Source organism: Rhincodon typus, chromosome 31 (assembly GCF_021869965.1).
Source record: "Rhincodon typus isolate 14 chromosome 31, sRhiTyp1.1, whole genome shotgun sequence".
In the NCBI taxonomy this organism is placed as follows: domain Eukaryota; kingdom Metazoa; phylum Chordata; class Chondrichthyes; order Orectolobiformes; family Rhincodontidae; genus Rhincodon; species Rhincodon typus.
The window spans coordinates 26,756,064-26,781,063 of NC_063362.1; the positions used below are offsets into that span (position 1 = coordinate 26,756,064).

Here is a 25,000-nt window from a genome sequence, read left to right on the forward strand (position 1 = left end):
GAAAGCACTAGCAAAAAAAAAAAAAGTGGTCATTGCAGCTTCAGATTTAATTGCTAGGAACAGTTGGCATATTATACAGTACCCTTTAAGATTTTACCTAAAGTGCACATTAGCAAAAATATCATCAATTCCCTTGCCCAGCCCTACGAGGTCACCGCTAGCAGTAAATATTAACACTGCATGGTACAATGACCACTTCAGGCAATGAAATAATCAATGTGCAATGTGCACTCATTAAAAATGAAAACAGCAGGTTCTAAGCAAATGCCAAGTGTGACTGAATGTTTCACCACAGTCATTGCTTGCTTCAATGGTACTCTGAAGTGCTCTTGTTGTTATGGCTGCCTTTAAGTGTTCCCAAAGCCACACTGCTCCTTAAAATCGCATTTCACAGAGAACCTTTTCACACAAAAAAAGTGTTATACATATCTGAATCACTTTTACACAGTATTAGTCAACTGACACAAGAGGTCTACTTCAGTTTGAACATGTTTTTTCCTTCATAAAAGGATTATTTGCTTTTGGATCAAGATAGTAGCTTCAAATGCACAAATTGGAGGATCATGTAGCTTAGTCAGGATTGCCTCAACTGGTTTTGGCTATCGCGATTTGATAAACCCAAGCCCCTGTTGGAAGATCAAGTATTAGCTGGGAATCTCAACTGAACATGACCAATGGGTACAACAGATGCAGGACAAAGCCAATGCCATTTTAATTTACTTAAGTCTATGTACAGTATAGTTTTAACAAAAAGGAAGCAGACAAGTTAGCCAATTGGCAAATCAATTTCAATACAACTCAGCAATAAGGCCATTAAAGGTACAAGTTTAATATTTTGAAAATGCATATACAAAGAACTCAACAATGAAATAAAGCTTTTGTCTTAAACCAAGAGTTACAGGACAATGAAACATGACACTTCAAATGGAAATTCAAAATTTGGTAAAATTTTAACACTGAATTCTACAAAGGACCCTTAGCATTTATTATTCCCACAGGAATCCAGTCTGCACTTATGCACAAGTATTTCCCACACCACTCCCAAGCACAACAGTCCATCAATAGCCTTTTAATGGCTCAAGCATGTGGCAAATTGTGGCCGGAGACTTCCGATCCAGTACCTAGCTTGTTCCAAAAACAATCCTGTGCTGTAACTTGGACTGAAGCAAGTTCAAGCAAGTCTAGTACATTTCACAGACTTTACATAGTGAGATTTTGTCCCATCCAAAACTTGGGTTGCCTCTGGAGAGAGCAAGTTACAAATTCCATGTAAAGCATTGGTGGGAACAGTGTGTGAACTGATGTATTAGACAAAAATATTGCCACAAAAAAAAAGTCAGCTCACCAAGGCATATGGGGCCCCAGTGACAATTTAAATATCTAGCTTGGTGATAAAAAGACTAATTCAGCTTGGTGGCAACACAAGGTAGAACAATGCTGCTAGGTTGTTGGATGTGGCACTTGGGTGTGGGGCAACATCTTAAAAGCCATTAGTTGATCATTAAACAGAAGCAATTACTGTGCAAAGTCTCATGTTCGTGGTAAGGAATTTTAGAACAGCAGATTAAAACCTAGTTATGGATAAGTATCCAGTGGAAAATAAATCAGGAACAAAAATTCATTTTGACTACATAAACGTTACATTAGAAAGGGGGAATTCACCATTGGCTATTCTATTCCTCCCATCATCGCACGTGTGGTTGTGTGCAGGGTGTTATTGCAAGATGATTTTTTTTTAAAACAATGCTTCAACATGTCAGCCTGCAGGCACTGCTCATAACAGTGAACAAGGGCGTCTTTTCTTCTTGGGTTCTGGTGGCTCCAGGGCTGCCAATATCGCTTCGTCAAATACATTCTTTAGTCCTTTCTGGAAAGTGGGAGAGAAAGGTGGTGTCTCATTTGTTACAGATTCAAAAATAAAAGTGAACCAAACCAAAAGTAACTACATTTGGGAAACAAATCTTGCTGACATGATTAACATTAAAAGATGCACAGTTACAGAAGGTATTCTAAAGAGCTACTACTGATTAAGTTGAAACACCCAAGGTTGCAAACACAAAAAGATTAAAAGGTGTGCCTTTACCAAGGTCACCATTTTGGTGATGGAATGATTTCTTCCCAGAAAGACCTTAAAACTCAGTGACCAACAGCACCAGGTTATCCTCACTCCTGATAATTAGCTACACTCAAAGCTGTATCAACTTTAAATACTAATGGAAAGTCATACCATGGAGGCCTCACTACTTTTACCCACAATAGCCGCACTAACTAATAGTTTTATCAGTTCAGACTTTAGTCTGAGACATTTCACTTAAGTTACACTATCTACTCCAGACAAGGAAACCACTTAAAAAGCTTGCTCCAACAGTACAGGCCATTACTGAGCTCAATAACTGCACCTCTCCAAATACCACCAGAATACCACTCCCCAACCCCTACACAACAGCAGCACTAGAACAAATGAATCACCTTGAAATGCACATTTTCATGTTTGATTAGCAAGTACAATTTTAAAGCTTTAACTGAGATGTTGGCACCATAACATGCTGATATTTACTGTACACATTACTCTACACAACAGCTATCACTAACCATCTTAATTCAATGGCCAAAAAGGGCCGATGGCTAAATTTGCTTTGTAAAGACAACTTCCGTAAAAGGAAAATTAAAACCTGCTAGTGGTGAAGTTGTTGGGACTCATGGTAGTTATAGACACTCAACATTTCTGAAATCTTGGTGACAGTAAGACAATAGCTATTCAAGCACCCAACATTTGTACAACAGGCTGCTACTAAGCACTGTCAAATTTATTTCGTTTACATGGTACCTTGGATGATACTCATTTCACAAGAGTTGGCTGCAGCTAAGTTAGTATTTAGTACAACTGCAGTTTAAGCAGTATTGCTTAAAGAACTGTCTCCATGTAAGAATCTTTACTAGCTGTATAACTAAAGTGGTTGCCCAATCTTCAGCACTAAACAAATCTAAGTTTGCTTTGCAATACATAAATTTAAGTCAAGAATGGAGGTACTTATGAACAAAACTAGAGACTTCACTTGCGATGGTCCAAACAAAAAAAAGAGACAGGAAGTAGTACACAAAATTTAGACTATTTCTGCTACAACTATTGCTAGAAGACGAAACAAAAGATCTGCTGTTAAAGCTCAGGCATTGAACTCACAGTAGAGGCAGGGGCAATAATGCAACATGCCACATGTGGCACCACCTCAGCTGAAATAAATATAGCCAATTTGATAATAGCTACAAAGACAAAGGACACCCTTGTTTTTGCCACATAGGTGGAGGCTAGAGAAAACAAGGAGATCAAATATCCATATAGAATGCCATCAGCTCCATTTACACATGTCTCCAATATGGCGAGCCAGGAAACTAAATTTGAACCAACTTTATTTCAACCAATTTAACAGCAAGACACCTGGGCAGGGAGAAAGGTGCAACTGTACAATACCTAGAAGAGTACATCACAATTACAGGAGTAGAAACTTTTGGAAAGGTCCAAAAAATGGCACCCAGCAACTTTTACATTTCCATATGAAGGAGAGAATGGAACAGTTTAAAAAGGACGCATTTGAAGAGCATTTCTATAATATTGGATACAGAGAAAAGACGGAGGGACGCTTAGAATATACAGCATTTCCGCTTCCTTTGAGTTTCCGGTGGCTCGAGGGCAGCTAGGATAGCCTCATCAAAAACATTCTTCAGACCTCTCTACAAGACAAGATTTGGAAGGGAGGAAGAGAGAAAGAGGGGGACGGGAATGGAAAAACAGCATGAAGTTAGAGGAGAGACTCAGGTTAGAAGACAGACAGTTTTAACAAATCCCTGGTTAAATGGGTACCAAGGAGAACCCAACATGCACAACTAAAAGCAAAATAAAAACACCAATATTCATGTTGAAAGGAGGGTACTGTGCTTCAGTACAAACTAATGGGCTGTGTGACTAATCTCACGAGAAACCAACTTGCAACTTGAATGCTGATTGACTCACTTTATTCCAAGCTTTGGTGTTCAAGAAATTCTGTTCATTCAATATATACTAAGGGTAGGGATAGCTTTACTCAAGGATGTATTAAGTGTGTATACAAAAAGGTGATGTCAAGCTACCAGTTATTCCCAGATACAATCAACTTGTTGGCCATGATATTCCAGCAATTACAGCTCTGGAAAATAGAAATAGCTTCAAGTGGCAGTAAAGAGGGCTTGTAGCATCCCAAAAAAAAAGCCAGGTTAGCTTTAGTTGGATTCACAACACAACTGGGTTGCATCTCAAAAAATGTTGATTGAAGATTCAAGTGCTAAAAGGCTGATGTACATACCCAGTGTCTTTCACTATGTAAAATGCAGCTTGAAATCATGGCAGCAAAAAAAAAAAACACAACTTGTTCCAAACAAATCTCAATAGTCCATATTTTACATTTAAACATTACACCAAACTGATATTCTATAGCTCCAGTCCCAAGTTCACCTAGGAGCCTAACTGGAGCAGAATTGTTCCAAATTTTGGAAAGTTGTTGCTTGGATAGAACATTACTTTTGCAAATCAAATTTGCAAAGTTCTTAACCAGAATAAAAAAAGTGTGTGTTTAAAAAACACAGCAGTAATGAGCACCGAGGCCAAGGTGAGAACAGCAAAATACACTGCAACAATTGCAGAGGGAAAGGAATCACTTAACAGTTGTACAAATCAGTCAGATTTCAGTGTTCAATTTTATGCTACAACCACTCATTTCATTTGGATGTGGAGGTCAAACTACTCAGCCATAAAAACTGTGAACAGACTGCCTCCACATTTTAACACATTGGAACAAACCAGGGTGCGTTCTAAATATGTGCAAGACTAAGGCCACTGACATTCTGGAAGTCATGCTCCAATTGAGGGCTTCATGCATGGAAGTGTTGAAAGCCAAAAAGATAAAGTAAAGTAGATCCATACAAATTTAAATATCTGTATATGAATTAATGTCGCATTAAGTCAGTCACTAAGATATCCCAATCCCCAATTGGGAAAAGGCAAGTTGAGGTGGCATATGCACACAAGTCCACCTTGATTTCCCCTTCCTCCTCCCCTTACCCACAAACTGAAGTTTAAAAACTCAAACCACCTCAAGTTTTATTTGAGAGGTTTACTTCCTTGAAAACCCATCCACTGCAAAGCGACATTGAAAGGCTTTAGAGAGGAATACTCCTACCCTACCACCTCCCTGCAACCACCAGAGACTGACAGGAATGTGCCTCTGCTAAAGTGCATTTAGAGACCAGGAATTAAAACTGGAGCCATTTTTATCTCTATAGGTCAGAGTAAACTTCAATGGTTCATCCACTAAATCGAGATACTTTAGTGAAAGTAGATAATTGCTTAGCCATTGATGTAATGCACAAACTCAAGTTTATCTACTCCCAAATGAAAAATTTAAATTTAGACTAAATATCCAAGATGAACTGTCCTGTAAACATGTCACTGTTCAGAGGACCATAAGGATTTAAGGTGAGGAGACTGGTATGATGGATGAGATTAAAAAGTGGCCCTCAACCTGAAAAATGGTGCACCTCATTTAAAGTAAAATTTAAGATTACAAACTAGAAGTGATTTAAATGGATACTGGTTCAATTCTACCAGTATTTTCAACATAAACAAAACAGCAAGGATTAACTTAGCAGTTCTGACTGCTCCATGACACAAAACACTGGATAATAGACAGTTTGAGCTGCTAGATGGTTAAAATCAGCGACAGACAGCAAAAATGGTCTTTTGACTTGACTTTTATTGGGAGTGTCAAACCAAATGGGTAAGCTCAATTTGCAACCATTTTAATAATGATTTCACAAAACGAACAGGGCAATTCAATTGTTTCAAAGTTTAACTTAATTTTCAAAAACAAAAAACAGCAGCTGAACTCCACAGTATTCATTATCTGAAAACTATACCATGTCAGTGAAAAAAAGGTCAGCGAGCTTTCTAACCCATTGTTTTCCATATCTGCAGTGTTTGCTTTGCAGAGAAGTGTGTGCATGCACAAAATCATGTTTGAACTACAGTAACCAGCAGCTAATTGATGGAAGATGAATAATTGTACAGAAGCAGTGAAACATTGCTGAAATGTAAAAATCAAGGTTAGCTCACCACCAGCACAAAAACTACAGGTGTGTAAATGCTGTGGCTGACTCCAAAAAATCTACTTGCTTTGCAAGTCTAGTACCTGCAACAGCATAGACTATGCATCTTGCATAGTAGAAAAAGGGGGCAAAAAGGTAAGCTATAAACATTTACCCTTCAACACTACTTTGCACCTCCAAACCTGGTGGATTTAATTGCTGATGTACCCACCCAGGAGAATTCAAATCTAGACAATATACCCATGAACACAGACTAAATTACTTTCAGAATGATATGCAAATAGTTAAATAAACTTAACTATACTCTGTACTGCAGTGAAACATTAAGTACTCACTTGTGTCAGAGCAGAACATTCCACATATTTGACTGCTTTCAGATCCTTGGCCAGTTTTTCAGCATTATCCAGGATGATGGGCTTCTGTTTGTTCTTGGCAAGCTTTTCAATGGTTGAGGAGTCATCTCTTAGATCAATCTGAGTCCCAACCAGCAGGAATGGAGTCTTTGGACAGTGGTGAGTTATTTCAGGTACCCACTATACACAGAATCAGGGAAAGGAATTGGATCACAAACTTCATTTGAATGGTACCTTCAGTAACTAACCAGAAACAGTGGTCAAAACAGACAGCAACACCGCTATATGGAGCAGTCTGTTGTAAAAGCAACAATGCCTTGCATACAAGACTCTTGGTAGATTGAAATCAAATAAGTGTTTTGTTAAAAATGACAATTCTATCTTGGTTTTCAGTTCCACAAAGGAGAATTTGCCATTTAACCACAGTTGACAATTGAAGCCCGAGAAGGATATAAAATAAACCCAAGTTAAAGTTGGAATATCTCTATTCTAGCAGTTGCATGAATTAAGCTAGTTTAAAAATTTAAATTCCATTTGTTTACAAAAACAGGAAATTGAAAACAGATACCAGTAAAAAGTAGCCATGAAATAGTTAGTTCATAAAGGACATTAGTGAACCAGTTGAGTCTATACGCAAGGCAGGAATAAGTCCTTACTCAGTTTGGCCTCAGACACCAGCACCACACCAACATAACTGATTCAACTGTCTTGACAAGGACAAGTTGTAACTTTTTTTAAAAAAGGTACTCTGTAGTTTCAAGGTAGCAGCTGAGTCATTAATTTTGGGTGATCAGCAACCATTTCCCATCCCTTGGCAGTATTAACAAGGCCAGTTGAGAGATGTGCAAAGCAAGTAGAGTCACTAGTCCACTCATCTCACTCGAGAGTCATAGGACCAGCAACCAAGGTCAGACAAGGCAAAATGGAACAGGCAACCAATGCAGCTTGAACCACTGTAACAGGTTTCCAACAGAAATTGAGTCTGCAACAATTGAAGAACTGTGCCAAGGAGAAAGTTCAGAAGACAAATACTAACCTTTTCTTTAACGTTTTCAAATGAAGATGGTGACACAACAGAAAAGCACACGAGGAATACATCAGTCTGTGGATAACTCAGTGGTCGTAGTCGGTCATAGTCTTCCTGACCTGTGGAAGAATGGAGGAGGTAGTCAAAACTGACAGCAATCAAACTGTTTTCTACCCTGGTTTTTGAAAACTGGAATTTTAAAACCAGAAGTCAGCACCTAATACCTAAACATGTCCACCAACCACACTAGGGAAAATTTCTTTCTAGCTGTTGAAGGCTGGCAGTCACCTTTTGACCAATTAGTAACTTGGCAAGCTGAAGAGGAATACAAAAAGAAATTGGTGCACAACTGCAAGCATTTGAAACATTCATCCACTCTTAAAAACCAGAAATTCCTCCAAATACAGCAGGCAGAGTTAGCAATTTGAGGAGAATGAAGCAGCAGAGACTGTGTTGATAGCATTGCTGCCACCTGTCAGTGCCAGAGACCCAGGTTTGATTCCAGCCTTAGAGGAGTGGAGTTTTGCATTTTGTCCTGTGTCTATGGAGGTTTCTGCTGGGTGCTCTAGTTTTCTCCCAAAGAGGTGCAGGTTAGATGGACTGGCCATGCTAAGTTGGGTGATCAGCACCCATTTCCCACGCTATGCAAGTATAACAAGGCCATCACTTGAGGGAGGTGCCCTGTAGTGTCCAGGCTAGATGGCTTAGCCATAGGGAATACAGGGATATGGTAGGGGGGCTGAGTCTGAGTGGGATGCCCTTCAGAGGGGTGGTCCAGACTCACTTGGCCAAAGTGGCCTCTTTCTGTACTGTAGGGATTCTATGATTCTAATACTAGTAGCTTATTTCTTTGAATAACTGTTTGAAATAACAGACAGCTGCAAGTCTTTGAAAGTGTAGTTTTGCAACTCAACTTCAACCCCAAACACTGAATGAAAAAACTCCAAGACAGAGTGAATGGTGTGGCAGTTTACCAAAGAACAATGGTACAAATAGGCAGTTTTGCTCTTTAGAGCTTGTTCTGCTACTCAAACATTGGGCAATCTGATTTGTGCCCTTAATTCTCCTTTTCTGTCTGCACATTAACTGGAAGCATTCAACCCCAGTGCTCAGAATATTTAGTGGGTCAAGATATGCAGAAAATTCAATTTTATTAGCACTTGCCAAAAAGGAAAAACTTGGTAGAAAGATTGCTCCTAAAATATAGCAGCATTTCTCTACTCAAAAACCCAAATGCCATTAATGACAGCCTACTGGTGATAGGCTAAGGGTTTTACACATCAAGACAGTCAAACAAGTACAGTTATGTCCCAACACAAGGATATCCAGACCGTTAAGAGGTCTCTGCATAAACCTAGTGCAGAATCAGAAGTATATGGGGGGGGGGGAAGGAAGGAGAGAAAGAGGGGAGCAGAGTTCATTATTCCTGCTGAATGGCTCAGTGGAAAAACTCCAGCAACGGCATTAAGCCTCACCTGCCCCAATTTCAAGACATTTAAGAATATTTCCACATACATAATCAGGGCAGAGTTTTTTTTTTTAAAAAAAGTAATTTAAAGTGTTGACACCTCAAAGTGCACAACTGGAAATTATTCCATATACCTACCTTTTGTCACTTAAGCAGCCAGCCCTCAACAGAAGACACTGAACTTGTAGAAAATTGTGACCAAAGCTATAATTATTTTTGCACTCAGACATCTAAAACTCGATCAGCAGTAGACAATCAAAGCTGACTATCCCCAGTTCATATTAGGCAAGCCTTCTTACCTGCAGTGTCAAAGAGTCCTAAAGTATATGGTTCACCTCCAATCATAACTGTTACAGCATAGTTATCAAATACCTTTCAAAAAAAAAGAGAATAAGTTAACTGCAATGTCAGCATCATGCAACTGCAGGTATGAGGAAAAAAGCTCAAATATTTCACTCGTTACTAGTTGGCAAGTAAAGAATCCATTCAGTAACAGTGCCATTGAGGAGTACATGGACAGTGTACAGGATGGTTCTCTGGACTAATACATTTTGGAACAACTAGAGAACAGGCAACAAAAACAGAAGTTACAGGAAAAGCTCAGCAGGTCTAGCAGCATCCAAAGAAAAATGAAATCAGAGTTAACGTTTTTGGGTCTAGTGACCCCAGCTCAGCCAGACCTGAAGCGTTAACCTTTACCTCAGGTGTGCCAGACATGCTGAGCTTTTCCAGCAACTTTTGTTGTTCTTGATTTACAGAACCTGCAGTTCTTTCATTTTCTTTTTCAAATATAGAGAACAGGCAATCCTAAACTGAGTACTGTGCCCCAAGGAATAATTAGTAATCTAGCTAGGCAAGGCCCCTTGTGGAAGGGAATTTAATTAAGATGGAGAGTGATGGCTTGATTCTGATTCTGAAAAGGAAGCTAAAATGGCACAAGCTGGCAGTGATTAAATGTTCCCCAGTTTAAGGGATGGCAGTGGCCCAGCAATGGCAAACATTTAAAGAGCACAGAGGAACTGCAATACTTGTTCATTCTTGTCTGCTGCAAAAATATAAAGTAGGAAAGGTGGGAAGTTAGGGATATTACATTCAAATGAAGGGGCACTACAGGTTATAGAAATCAGAGCCAAGAACTGGAAGCAGTTCAGATTTCAAAGGGTTGATTAAGAGGGAAAAATAGCAGAAAGAACAAACTTGGAATATAAACCTGTAAAAGCTTTGACAGTATTGTAAAAAAGATTAGACAAATGTAGGTTTCTCACGCAGCCAAAAAAACAGGGTGCACTTATGGGAAACAACATTAGACCAATTAAATACACAATTCTGCCTTCACAAAAGGGACAACATTCCAAAATATTTTGGAGAATATAGGAACTAAGTAAGTGCTGATTTCCTTTAGTACTCAGTTGGGGAAATTGATGGCTTTGAAAGGTGTTAAATCCCCAGGGCCTGAATCTACAGAGTGCTTAAAAAGAAGTGGCCCTAGAAATATGATCAATGTGTTCACTTCGAGATTCTACAGACCCTAGAACACTTATGGATTGAAGGTAATCCCACTAAAAAAAAGGTTAAAAAAACAGAATTATAGATAACAAGGTGTAGAGCTGGATGAACACAGCAGGCCAGGCAGCAGAGGAGCAGGAAAGCTGACGTTTCGGGTCAGGACCCTTCTACACCTCGTTATTGCAGACACCAGCATTGGCACTTACTACTACCTCTAACAGAATTATAGACTGGTTATCTTGCCATAGTTAGTGGGCTAAATGCCAGAGTGCATCATAAAAAGGCTGAACAGTAGAACACTTCGAAAGTTATGGAAGGATTAGACTGTCAGCATGGGTTTACAGAAGAGAAACCATGCTTGACAAATCTATTCAAAATTTAGTTGATAAAAGGGGATTAGGAATAAGTTATCTTTTTCCAAGGGGCAGGCAGTGTCTAGTGGGGCACTGCAACAATCAGTACTTGGACCCCAGCTATTCACAACATATTAAATCATTTGGGCAAGGGTAGTAAACACAATGGCTCCAGATTTGCAGATGACGAAGTTGGGTCGGAAGGCGAGGGCTGGTCCACCTAGCAGTGAAAAACAGGAAGGCAGATTATCTGCATGGTGCTCAGTTAGGAAGTGGGGTAGATGCAAAAGGCATCCTTATACCAGTCATGAAAGTTGCAGGTGCAGCAGGCAATGGAGATGGCAAGTAACATGCTGGCCTTCATAGATAGGATCAGAGTTATAGGTGCAGGGATGTTTTGCTGCAGTTATGCAGGGCCTTGGTGAGACCAGAACTGAAGTATGGTGCACAGTTTTGGTGTCCTTATTGGAGGAGGAATATTCTGCATTGCATTTCCTCCCTAGCCAGATTTACTAGATTGATTTCTAGGATGGCAGGACTGACTTCTAGAGCCTGGAAGAGTCAGGACTATATTCTCTGAACTGCAGGGAATAAAGGACGTATCCAAGAAACCTATAAAAATTTAAAACTAGACTAGACAAGGTAATACAAACTGAATGCTCTCAGTGTCTGGGTAGACCAGAACCAGGAGTCAGTTTGAGGATATGAAGTATGCCATTTAAGAATGGAGATGGAAAAATTTCTTCAAAGTGGCGAGCCTGTGGAATTCTCAGCCTAAGAAAGTGGTTGAAGTCAAAGACAATGCGTTAGGAAGAGTTTGATTAGTTCTTAAGACTTGAGCATTGGCTCAAGCAACTGAAAGTGTAGCATTGGACTTAAAAACCGATTCCACAAAATTTTGTGGAGAAATTAAGAACACTGAAAAATTAATATTTAACATTAAGACTTCTTGTTGAGTTAGCCTAAACCATTCAGATCAAGAAATCAAGTTAAACAGGTAATTCTGCTATAACATGTTTCATTAACATGAATTGGCTATAACACAATTGAACAGTGGACAGTTTGGGTAACACTAACTTTCTGCTGTACAGGTTTAGCAGTTTCCCTATAATGCAATTTTCTATAGCTCAAGGTCACGCAAGGACGTGACAATCATGTTATAGCAGAACTACCTGTATAGCTAATTGGGAACCTCCTTGCACTCGGGAAGAGACTTGACCAAGACAAAAATGATAATTCCCATGTGATTCAGCACAACAATTCATAACAGCATATATCTACTCATCAAAAGGAGATGTGGTATGACTAATCTTAAGTGATGTTAATTTGAAATCACTAGAGGATGCTGTTGAATGCCCCAATATACACAGCAGGCACAAAAGTGAATGCAAGTCAAGGGAATTAAAATACAAGTTAGGTTGGAGGATAAGGAAGCTACTAAACATGGTATCAAATTGCAGGGATCCAATGCTGTCAGGGATTCAAACTTAGCATTAACATGGCCAGGTTGCCTTTAACTAAGCCAGCTGTTGATTGGATTCAAACAATTTTCCTTCTGAACTCAGCTCTCAATGAAAAGTATTAGACATCAAATCATACCAGTTTTACCACACAGATTCTGCTATGGCGAACCTATTCTAACAAACAGCAGTGAAGTGAGCATGTAGTTGAAATACTTTCCAGTCTGCCTGCACCACAAAAAATCCCAGCCAAAATATCCCAAGGATAAATTTTGTCAGCAATGTCAGGAGGAACCAAGTTCTAGTTAATTGAATGTAACAGGCATAAAATGGACAGATTAAAAGAACTTGTTCCTTCAAAAGGATGTAGGCAGTGCTCCTGGTATTTGCACTGTACACCATGGCATTACACAACACTAGCTTCTGTACCCAAGCAAAGGTGCAGATACTGAAAAGCAAAGCAGTGGAATGACATGTGGCAACAACTTGGGAAGGAATATAACTACTGCCACTGGACTTGAAGCCTGTTTGGATTTCATTCCTCCAGCTGTAACCAGTTGTATGCTGGCAACTGGAACCAAATTTGCTTTTGTCTACTTGAAATTAAGCACTTTATAGATATCTGTAATCTTTTTTACTTACTGTGGGAACATACTCTGATGGAAATTTGTTCGTAGTATAGGAGATCAAGAGACATGTTTTACCAACAGCACCATCACCAACTACAACACATTTAATAGTCTGCATAGTTGTAGGTCACTATTCTCCACTTTCACACTGGATCCAATGTATTACAGATCTGAAAAAGAGAAATACCATTAGAATTGGTAGAATACTGGTTTAGTACAGACAACCCTTATACAAACTATTTTAACCAGGACCTTATCAACTGGCACTCTTGATAAACCAAGTTATATACCTCAAGTACCATGATCTACCTGATGTCCAAACATTTATGCTGCAAATGAAGTACAAGACTGATGTACATACCCCTACATTGTTAAATGCATCAATTCTTCATCTAAAATCATGGAGGGATGTTAATGCCTGGAAGCTTTCCTAGGTAAGCGTTTACTGCAGTCATGCATACTTGATTAACCAGCACAGTCCTGACCCAATAGGTACCAGTTAATACAAGTTTGCTGTATTGCCATGGTAAACAGTTTAAAAACCACTCACGAACACTGACAAGCCTGGAGTGAGGACTTCGACAGGCAGCCAAAAATGCAGTGCCAGTGATACAAGTTAAGAGGTAGGAATAGGAAACTCCCTTCCCCAAAAGGAGATTAGGAAAACAGTAAATATTTGTGGAGAAGGCAGAATTTACAACTATGAAAAAGAGTCAAAATGCAGTAGACACACAGGTAGTCAGCAATTCTTGCATTTTTTTTATTAGGCATTTGAAAGATGTTTGTAAAAGTTGAAAATACTTGATGTAACTTTATTCCCTCAAAACAAGAGCAGGTGGTCTACTTGCATCTTTACTGGAAATGTCCAGTGCTGGCTATTATGTCGTACTCAATCAGGAACCCATTTGTTCACATTTTTCTAATCAAGCTATTCAGAGATATTACTACACATCTCTGGACTTGAACCCAAGCCTCTCAGCTAAGGGGTAGGGACTACCTCTGCATCACGAGAGCCCCTTACTGCAGAAATTTGACAGCTAGAGTCTGTCACAATACTTAAGGACTATCATGCCAAATAGAAATACGTATAAAATTTACACAAAATTCAGCTTGGAGGAATAAAGTCACCCCAAAATGCATAAAGCTTTAACTAGTTTGAAGGGAATGAGTTTGTGTACACAATCATTTGTATCTTAATTTCCTGAAGTGTTAGGTGGGTTGTTGAGTAGCTTTAGACAACAGGCAGATTGTTGTTATTTTCATGTCACTCAGCCAATGGTAGTGTCCACCATCTCACAACTGGTCACATGTCAAACAGCTCCTACACAGTCCCCGACATTTATGGGCAAGCAGTCAGAAATAACCCTCAAGCTGCATTTATCCTACAGACATTTGTATCAATAGCACTGGTTCACGGATGAACCCAAACTAGTTGAAAACTCAAGTTCGCCAGGGTGTACTGGGCTGGCGAAAACACTGGCTTAAACTTTTGTACAGAATCAAATAAGAATCATTTGTTGTTCAATGGATAACTGTGCCAAATGAGTTTCAAATGACCCAATATCCATTTGGCAGAGGTGCTGGGTTCTGGCAGCGAGTTTGTATTATGATTTGGATCACCACCAATTCCTTAACATTTAACACCAATTTAAAAACACCCCACATTTACTGCTGGGGCAGAACAAGCTTTGACAGTACAGCAAACCTTTAACAAGTACCTTCAACAGGCTGGCAAAGTTTTTATATATCTCAAATAGTGGAAGCTTACTATACGATTGTGACGTCCAAGTTGTCAGTTATGAGCACGAGAGAGAGAAGACTGTGCCCAGTTTTACTTAAGGCAAAGTTGATTATTCAAGTGATTTATGCTGTAAATAAAGCAGTGATATGCATACCCCTACATTACATTGATTATGCGGATTTCTTGATGAACCAGTACACTCCTGGTCCCAGAGGTGCAAGTTAATAAAAAGTTCACCATAAATGCAGTCTCCAGGTTGCAAACTGGTTCTGTATGCAAAATCAGAATACAAATTAGGACAATGAAATAGCTGCAAGTATGAGCAAATTTGCATAAGAATGTCCCCACAGGATCACGTTTGTAAGTCAGATGATATTTGAAATCAGGGGACTTCCATAACAGTTTGAGACAGCAGCTAGCAATTTCAACATTGAGAACGTAACTAAATTTGTAGTATACAACAGAATAGGAGTAAAGCAAAGTCTCAACAGCTCAACTGGTAGCATCTTACCAAGACACATTCCAATCCAGAGACAAGACATACAGTAAGTTTGTGGGAAGAACTTTCTGTATCCTATTAAAAAACGTTGAAGTTCTGACAAGGGCCAAGACTTGAAATGGTAATGGTTTTCCTTCACAGATCCTGCCTAACCCAAGTTTCTTTCCCCCTTACCACTACAAATTCATGGCTATTTCCAGTGTACTTTGCTCTTCAGGAGACTGATGCAGACTTCAAAAGTGTCATTAAATCAGGTCAATATCTTTTTCTTTGATGTCTTAGCTTGAAAGACACTTGTCACCAGGTGCTCAATAGCACACAAGTACATTAAATCATTCTACGTCTTGTTCCATGTTTACATAGTTGCTAATTTTCACCTTCAAAGGGAAAGTAAAATTACATAAATTAGTTTGATTTGCTTTGAGAAATTCAATAAGATCTTAACACTTTCTTAAAAAAATTCCTTTTTGATCATTGACCGAAATTTTGCACTTCATCCACAGACTGGTTAAGAATATCCAACCTTCAGTAGCCAATAACAAATTACACTTCCCAAAAGGACATCCCTCTTATTTGAGAATTTCCCTACCACCAAGAAAACACTTGGGCAGGAGTTTCTATCTACAAAAAAGGTGGCATCTAAAAAGGTAGATGCTTAAAAAGCTAAGTAGAGGACCTAAATGTTAGTCAAGTTTTGTAACTTCTTTCAGACTAAAGAAGGAAGCAATTCAGAAAACAAAGCTGAAAGAGCCAGATTTTGTCAGACTCTGACAATTCAAAGCAATGTTTAAAATCAAGATGGATTATCCAGTTAAAGATGCTTGCTAAGTGCTTATATGAAGCAGGATCCAGCCTTGACTCAGTAAAGGCACAGCAAGAAAAACACTTGGAGTGTGAGAAGCCTACAAACTTGAAAGTTTCCACACCATACCAAGCTCCAGGAATATTTTAGGAAATGTTGGGACACTAATATACATTCACCATCTTCCATTCACGTTAAAAGAAATCCCATCACAAACACCCTCATTAACTGAAGAGACCAAGTATGTCTCGAAGACAAAACATCTTCGGCCAATGCCGTCTTGGAGTATCAGGATTGAAAACAAATCTGCCTTGGTGCAAGCTCTAATTTCAAAGGAGTTAGAATTCAGACTCGTAGTTTTGACAATCTAAATCAGGTGTCCAAATGCACCACTACCTCCAGGTCAGAATCTTAACTTGGACACGTTCTTTCATGAATTGTTGGGCCAAAAACCAATAGGACCTCCAACATGCAGACTACACTCAGTTTCACCAGCCCGTTAGTGACAGATAGCCAGAGAATTGAACCAAAGGAAAAGCCTCAAAACCAAACATACACTCCAATCAAAAAAAGCTTGTCAAGTAAACTTTCACCACATCAGTATACCACTAGGTTCTGAGTGAAGTTACTATGGAGTACAAAGCCAATACTGTATTTGTGAAATGCTGAATTAATCTTTACATTTTTAGCAAGTTAGTTTGCCCACCCATTTTGTTCTGGCCTGCTGCAAGCCACATTGAGATTAACATGAACTGACTTCAGTGCCAACTGCTACAAAACAGTGCCTTTATCCACTTATATGCAAGCTTAAAGATTGGTGCGAGAGTGCCTTAATAACTAAGGCACTTTATCCCAAGTTGCCACAATTGAAGTTCAGCTAGAGAGTTTAAGAGGGCAGAAAGCTACTTTGCTCTTGAATGCAATCCAGCAACTATCCTAAGATATATGTTGGTAGGTCTTGCGATGTTCCCTTCAAAAGCTGCATTTAATGCTTTAGCTGTAAAGCATTAAATTGTCCATTAGTCATGACAGGTGTTAGATAAAATGCAAGTCTCAAGGAACTTCAGAAGTTTTAAAGCAAAATTATTCACAAGGTATTACAGAAGACAAGCAAAAAAGTGATCCAAGTTGGATGGATTGTGGAGGAAAAAAAGGAGGTTTAAAACTGGGAGGTGGTGGGGGCAGAAGAAATCCAGAACTTGGGGTCAAGATAAAGGCTTAAACAAGACTTGCAGTATGAGGTGGGGAAGACAGCAAAAAGAAAAAAAGGGAAATTTATTGATGTGTCTACACTCAGACAGCCATGGTGACATGGTTTCTCTTCACATTTCTCCAACAGATGTTAAATCCAACAGGTTTACTTCCATCAGACCACAGGTGGCCAGGCAAAAAAAAACATACAAGCTTAAATTCTGTTTGAAGTAAACTTTAGTCACCTAGTAACATCTTTTCTCCTGGCAAAAAAGTTACTTCCAAGTGAGAAAAGGGGGCAGTATTTTACCAGTGTTCTCCACAGAAATTTGGAACACTCACTTCAGCACAAAAATAACTTCTAACCTGTTTGCTGCATGATTCTCACTATTAGAGAGTCTGGAAATGAAGCAGGTTGATAAAAATCATTTGCCCGAGTAGCACTGCTGTCTCAGTGCCAGGGACCCAGGTTTGATTCCACCCTTGTGCAAACTCTGCAAAGACAGTCACTCATTCTCCATGGGTTTCCACCAGGTGTTCTGGTTTCTTCAGTCCAAAAGATGTGCTGGTTAGGTACATTGGCCATGCTAAATTGCCACTAGCCTCTAGGGGTGTAAATTAGGTGGATTAGCCATTGAAATGCAGGTTACAGCGATAGGGTATGATGCTGAGGATCAGCATGGACTTGTTGGGCTGAATGGCCTGCTTCCACACTAATGATTCTCAATGCCACAAGTTCTAAATGGCAGCAAAAAGGTATTGAATTACAAGTCTGAATGCAATCAGCAAGTCAGCATGCCATTTCTCCTGAGACAAATGGCAAAACAAAACACATTTTAGTTCCAAATAAGTCCTTGCATGGTTTGTTTTAAGGTGAAGAGGCAAGATATGGGCAGAATGTTTACAGGGGACACGCAGAAACTTTTCCACCCATTGGATGATGGCAACCTGGAAGGAACACAAACCCACAACATTTATGCATATTTAGATGTGCACTTGTAACTCCAAGGCATACAAGGCTATGGACCAAGTGCTGGAAAATGGGGATGAGAATATTAAAGTGCTGGTTTTTGATCAGTGCAGGCTTGATGTGCTGAAAGGTCTTTGTCAATGGCTTTTTGGTCTGGGTGTATAAACTTTCACTTTGGGGCTTATGCTGCACAGACATGCAAGAGGTCCTGGGTTCACATCCTGGATGAGGCCTGATCCACTGCCTCAAATTTTAATTGTAGGGGTTTTACGATTCTATGCTTCCATGCTGAAGACCATCAAGACAATTGCCTGCTTGACCAATGGCTAAACATTTGTAAGAAGTGGGGCTGTAGACAGCACCCTGTGAAAGCTGCCTTTATGGATACTACTTAAAAAATCTGTTTGGAGATATTATTTCAAATTAGATTATTGCAATTCTCTCCAGACCTATTTCTTTCAGGTGATGGAAAAAGGCCCACTGGGTTGTTACAGAGCACAAGTTTGAACTTTGAACCATTTGAGATCAAGGTGATTCATTTTAGTGTTAATGCAATTTCACCACTAGGCCATGAGGTATTAGGGCAGATAACCAAAAAAGGATTTTTGGATTTTCTGGAATTAAAGGGTCACAGCACAGTGTTTTAAAGGGAATTAGAGCCTGAGGTCTTGACAGCTTACAGGTCACTGATAAGTAAATTTTAAAAATTCACAAGGGCAGATTCAATTTTGATTTCTACATTCCTCCAATTCCGAGGCCTTACAGCTGGAATAGTGAAGAATGTAGTCATGGGATTCCTAAACAAGTACAGTGAAATACCAAAGCAAGAGACCAAGATAGGTCAGCAAACACAAGGGATACGTGAACAGGATTTGGTTAGTCTAGAAGCAAACTACTTCAGTCATTTCAACCGAGAGTTCCACTGACAGCGATGCCAACCTCCAGCAAAATTTTTATTTTAGTGTTTAATTACAGTGCTCAGCTATGTTACACAATAAACCAATTTGGTCAAATAAGCACATATTAAAGGCAAAAGCCAAACTGTGCAATTGAACACAAAATACTGTTTACATCTTAATACAGCTTTAGTGCCAAGTCCCCACTTCAGCTAAATCTGCACTCAATCCTAGTTACGACTGCAGTTAGCACAGCAAAAACCATACCAAGAAACAGCACTCTTCACAGCAACATAGCATCCTAAAGCTGTCACATGACAAGTACAGTACTCTTGCAATATACACATTCATCATTTTTCAGCACGTGATTACCACAAACCAGTATTCTTCCAAGTAGCAGCATGTTACAGATTTGGCTATGTACCTACCCATAAGTCCTTAGATGGAGAGATTACACAATAGCAGATTGATGGTTGTTCAAACCTGGATGCCATTTGGTCAGAGTTAAAGCTGGTCAGACTTCAGGTGTTGAGCAAACCTTAACTGTCCCTTTAAAAACAATGGCCTCAAGCAACTTGGGAATAAAAAAAGACACCTCCTTTAGGGGAAAAAAAAACTGGCTTTGCTAGTGCATAGTGAATAGTCAGGTGGTGACAGGAGAAGAGTCGATGTTTTGGGCCTGGACCAAAATGTCAACTCTCCTGCTCCTCTGATGCTGCCTGGCCTGGGTTTCTCCAGCTCCACACTGCATTGATGGGCTTCAGCACCTGCAGTTCTTGCCATTTCCGAATAATCAGATTGTCACTGGGCTCTAAGTTAATTCTGCACAGTACCTTGGGATATTACATTTGTGGTTCTATTTTAATATTCTACAAGTTTTGACTCCAAAATCACTTAGATGTTAACTAGCAGATTTTGCTTCAGTAAATAATTTTTTTTTTTTTTTTTTTAAAAAGTTCCAGTCTTGTCACCAAAGTGCCATTAAAATAAACTGCTCGAGGATTGAAACCAAACGTGAAGCAACCAATCAAGTGGTTAAAATGGTGGTTAGCATCATATACCTGTCATCCATTGGATTTATGCTGCAGACTCAGCATGTTTATGCAGTTCGGGCTAAATCTTTGCATTTGTTTGCAGATTAGGCATGCAGGCCATTCCAGTATAACAACCCAGCAATTGCAAATAGTGATTCAAGGTCAGGATGATACATTTAGTGGGGAGCCAGCTGATAGCAGGGCTCCCATGCACAAAAGCATCCCTTTGTCCTAGGTAGTACAGGTCATGTTTCTACAGCACCAAAACTTGTAGACAAAGTGACCACATTTATTCCAAAAAACCAATTCTTAACTTACACATGGCCAATACCGGACATCAGCATAAAGGCATCCCAGGGCCATTACCTGGCAGTTAAACTGACAGTGTATCAAACCAACCAATTAAAAAGCAGAGATAACAAGGTGTAGAGCTGGATGAACACAGCAGGCCAAGCAGCAGAGGAGCAGGAAAGCGAAGTTTCGGGCCTAGACCGTTTTCTGAAGAAGGGTCTAGGCCAGAAACATCAGCCTTCCTGCTCCCCTGATGCTGCTTGGCCTGCTGTGTTCATCCAGCTCTACACCTTGTTATCTCGGATCCTCCAGCTTCTGCAGTTCCTACTATTAATTAAAATGCAGAGTTCAAGTTACCCAAAATGAAGGTCATGACTGATACATTTGAGGCAGTTCAGAAAAGGTTCACTAGTTCGATCCTTAGTATAGTGAGACTGTCTTACAAAGAAAGGCTAAACAGGTTAGGACTCTACACGTGGGAGTTTAGAAGAATGAGAGGTGATCTCATTGAAAGATGGAATTCTCAAGAGGTTTGACAAGTGTACATGTTGAGAGGATGGTTTCCCCTCTAGAGATTCTAGGACCAGGAATAAAAAAGGTGCCAATTTAAGATCAAGATAGATGAATTGAGGGTTGCGTGCCTTTGGGAACTCCTTGCCATAGAGAGCTGTGGGAGCACAGTCTTCATGTATATTTAAGGCAGAGAAATAAATTCTCAGTACAGGAATTAAGGGTTATGAGGAAAGGTGGGAACGTGAATGCAAAGAGTCAGATCCTATTGAATGGTGGAGCAGGTTCGAGGGGCCAAATGACAGTCATACTTCATGTTAACTTATTGCATTTTAAAAAGTTTACCATGCAACCAGAGAATGGAACATGAACCCTCATTTTCACACAAATACATTTGTGCTGAATTATGTAATGGCTGCCACACACAAGTGATTCTGACTTATTTCAATTATTGTGTACAAATCTCAGATTGGCAAAATGCAAGGCCAGGAACCAAAGCATTACAGGACGAGTGTACTATCAAATTGATGGTTTGTGTGTGAACTTTTTTGCTAGTCAAATAATTTACTAGAGTTGCCAGAAGCAGTCAAGCATACTATTCTTCGTATAGAATTTCAGCTCAACTAGCTGTCTTTCCCATGGAGTCACAACAGAATATGCATTACATCAAGACTTGAATTAATAAGTGCATGATTCATGATGTTGTCAATTATAACCATGAAAATGGGACTTCTTGCACCAAAACCTTAATCAGGGGGATCAGCAAAAACATACAACAAACTTGAATTTGAAATTTACAGCTTAATTCTCAACATTTTGCACTGGATGTTAGATTTGTTTGCTATGACATTGTGCCAATATTGAATTTCCTAAATCAAAACTTCTACCAAGCTATTCTGACTCAAAGTAAATCTGAATTTGTTGCACTAAGTAAACAGTTAAGTTTAGGATAGTATCCAGATTTAAAATTAAGAAAAAAAACTTCCAAATGTCTACTAATACTTCCTTGCTAATCATTAGTTGATGAATAATCATGGACATCAGCAAACTGGTTTTATTCCTTGGAAGGAAGGCAAGGCAGGTAACTTATCACTAGCTATTACTATTATAACGAGCGCAACTGTTTGTTGACAAATGATTTCACCTGGAGAGCTTAGGCAAAAGAGTAGAAGTCAAAGCTACGCAAAAGCAGAATGAAGGGAGTTTCTTTCCCAAAGCAGAGCACTTGTGTAACACTATTCCATCAAACCAGATGGTAACAGGACAGATTACATTAATAGAGATAGTAGGAACTGCAGATGCTGGAGAATCCGAGACAACAAGGTGCAGGGCTGGATGAACACAGCAGGCCAAGCAGCATCATAGGAGCAGAGAGGCTGACGTTTCGGGCCTAGACCCTTCATCAGAAAAGGGGAGGGGAAGGGGGTTTTGAAATAAATAGGGAGAGAGTGGGAGGCGGATAGAAGAGGGATAGAGGAGAGGATAGGTGGAGAGGAAACAAACAGGTCGAAGAGGCGGGGATGGGGCCAGGAAAGGTGAGTGTAGGTAGGGAGTTAGGAAGGGGATAGGTCAGTCCAGGGGGCGGGATGAGGTTGGTCGGTAGGAGATGGAGGTGCGGCTTGGGGTGGGAGGAGGGGATAGGTGGGAGGAAGAACAGGTTAGGGAGGCAGGGACGAGTTGGACTGGTTTTGGGATGCGGTGGGGGGAGGGGAGATTTTGAAACTTGTGAAATCCACATTGATACCATTGGGCTGCAGGGTTCCCAAGCGGAATGAGTTGCTGTTCCTGCAACCTTCGGGTGGCATCGTTGTGGCACTGCAGGAGGCCCAGGATGGACATGTCGTCTGAGGAATGGGAGGGGGAGTTGAAATGGTTCGCGACTGGGAGGTGCAGTTGTTTGTTGCGAACCGAGCGTAAGTGTTCTGCAAAGCGGTCCCCGAGTCTCCGCTTGGTTTCCCCGATGTGGTCGACAAATTCTGGTTATCAGCGAGGCTCAGTCTGACTATCCAGAAAGGAGGGCAAAGGTGATTTTTCTAGCTCTACCAACTCCATCTTATTTTGCTACTATTTTTAAACCTACCAAGAGAGAGGTGGCAGGTCTAACCATCATGTAAGCATTTGGATGGGGTGGATCAAGTAGGTGTTCTCCTACTCATTTTTCTGTCAAAACAGGCAAGGGAAGAATTGGTTGGTGAAAAGCAACAAAGAAATACTCAAGTGAGACCAAAATGAACACCGATCCCTCCGCATGTTAGGTTCGATGTCCCTCTTAGAGGATTTGCCTTGATCACTTCCATGGATTCTCACTTAAATTTTCAGAGACTGCAATGTCTAAGTTGACTAAATGAAAAGGCTCCACCTGACTGCTGCAAGAGGTCCTCTTTACACACATGGAAAGTTCTGCACATGCACACTTTGCAACACACTGCCAGTAAGAACATGGTGTCCAAATAAGCACAATAAATGAACAAACAGGATGGAATGATATCACTGGCAAAGGTGCTGCATATCCAGCAAATGGAAATGGTTTAGCGGTGTCAGAAGGCACTCTGTAAGGGTTTTACCACCCCATATTGGAGTTGACATGGAGAAAACAATGACTCATGAGGGTTATGGCCCACAATTTGGAACTCCCAAAGGTCTGAACCATTACAACATGTAATCTATCATTTGGAATTGACTTACTACAAACAGATGGCTTTCCTGTACATCCTGGTGTGGTGAAGGCCCAAAGAACTCAGTGAAAAGTATGTGCACCAAAACAAGGTTTTCCCAAGGAAAAGCGGATACCTCATTCAGTACCATAAACTATAGGGAAGGTGCCTCTGGGGAACAATCAAAAAACTCCTGAACCCCATTCTCTCTTATAGAGTTGACCTTATCTTAAATCAAAAGCTACCAAGAAGGAACCAAAAAGGTACTAAAGTCAGACAAGCTTCATTCGCTAATACCAATTTAAAGTGCAGCTTTCAGCCCAAATTTCTCTGGATCTACAAAAATCCAAGCAAAGTTCAGTCACTACAAAGTTCAGTTTAAAAACAGTAAAATGAAAACTCCTAATCATTTGTGAAGCCTACAACTTGGAGATGCAAAAAAAAAAAAATCCATACTAATAACATGCACAAAACTCATGCTTGGAAACCAGCATCATAGTGGCTCAAGAAGCTAACTGCTGAAAACAGGTGCACTTCCCGACTAGAAACAGGATATCCACTCAAGACTATTAGAAACGGAATCTAGGTCAACAAAGTTGCAACAGAAAGATAAGCAGAGCAAATCTGAAGCATCCTGTAACCAGAAAGTTACATTAACAGAGTTACATTTACAAGAGACTTTTCAATTTGAAGTTTAAGCCACAAATGGGTTCTTATTCAGCTTCCACACTGGAATTGGAACAGAGAAGGCAACTGGAGACAAGCATTGCTTTTCTTCATAAATCAGTGTTGCAGAGAATCAAGACTGCATGCCCTTTCTACTCATTGCTCCAACAGGAAATAGATAGAAGAAAAACTCAACTTTTAGAACTGGAGGCTACATTCAAGTTGAAACTATCAAATCCCACCAGCCCTGAACAAGTCTGTAGTAGTTACTCAGATTTTTAGAATCCCAGCCATGTAGTAGTACAGAAACTATGAGACTTCCCTGCATCAACCTACTTTGGTAGGTTTCAAACATTTGTCTCAATGCTGCCTTGTTTGCAGGGAACAGTTCCCAGGGTAGAATTTGAAACTTGAACATGAAGACAATTAATTGTCTTCAATGCTGCACTACCACTTTTACTAAGTCAGAAAGACAGTCCAACCAATGGAAACAAATTCATTGGATTACAACAAAAACTTGAAAGTAGGCAAAATTGCACTATTACCTGCAAACAATACAAACTTTTAAAAAGGTACAGTGAACCAAGAATCAGATATAGCAAAGATGGGAACCACAGCTAGAGTAAAATTTCCTCACAGGAAACTGGACTTAAAAGACACAGGCAAGGCATTTCATTTTTGCTTTCATAGTCACTAAAGCAGATCAAGACATGGCATCACAGTACCACCTTTTCAGATTGTGCAATTATCTCCATTTTAAGATGGTGAATTTATTCTTCCTTTAAAATTATGGAAGAAAACTTGATCATGATGCA

At 39.8% G+C, this 25,000-nt stretch overlaps 1 protein-coding gene across 2 annotated transcripts in view; it reads right to left on the bottom strand.

Annotated features, from left to right (window-relative positions):
• Window positions 1-805: 805 nt before the first annotated feature.
• cdc42 (cell division cycle 42) overlaps window positions 806-25,000 on the bottom strand; it is a 27,149-nt gene continuing 2,954 nt past the window's right edge. Inside the window, exons 1-6 of one of the 2 annotated variants that reach the window (XM_048615231.1) lie at window positions 14,827-14,937; window positions 12,945-13,101; window positions 9,283-9,355; window positions 7,525-7,634; window positions 6,471-6,668; window positions 806-1,867 (exon numbers count right to left, since the gene is read on the bottom strand). In XM_048615231.1, the coding sequence (XP_048471188.1) occupies window positions 1,775-1,867; window positions 6,471-6,668; window positions 7,525-7,634; window positions 9,283-9,355; window positions 12,945-13,049 (579 nt within the window). In that variant the 5' untranslated portion in view covers window positions 13,050-13,101; window positions 14,827-14,937 and the 3' untranslated portion in view covers window positions 806-1,774. Of the gene's footprint in view, window positions 1,868-6,470; window positions 6,669-7,524; window positions 7,635-9,282; window positions 9,356-12,944; window positions 13,102-14,826; window positions 14,938-25,000 lie in introns of those variants that run through there. The other variant, XM_020534765.2, reaches the window with a different exon arrangement.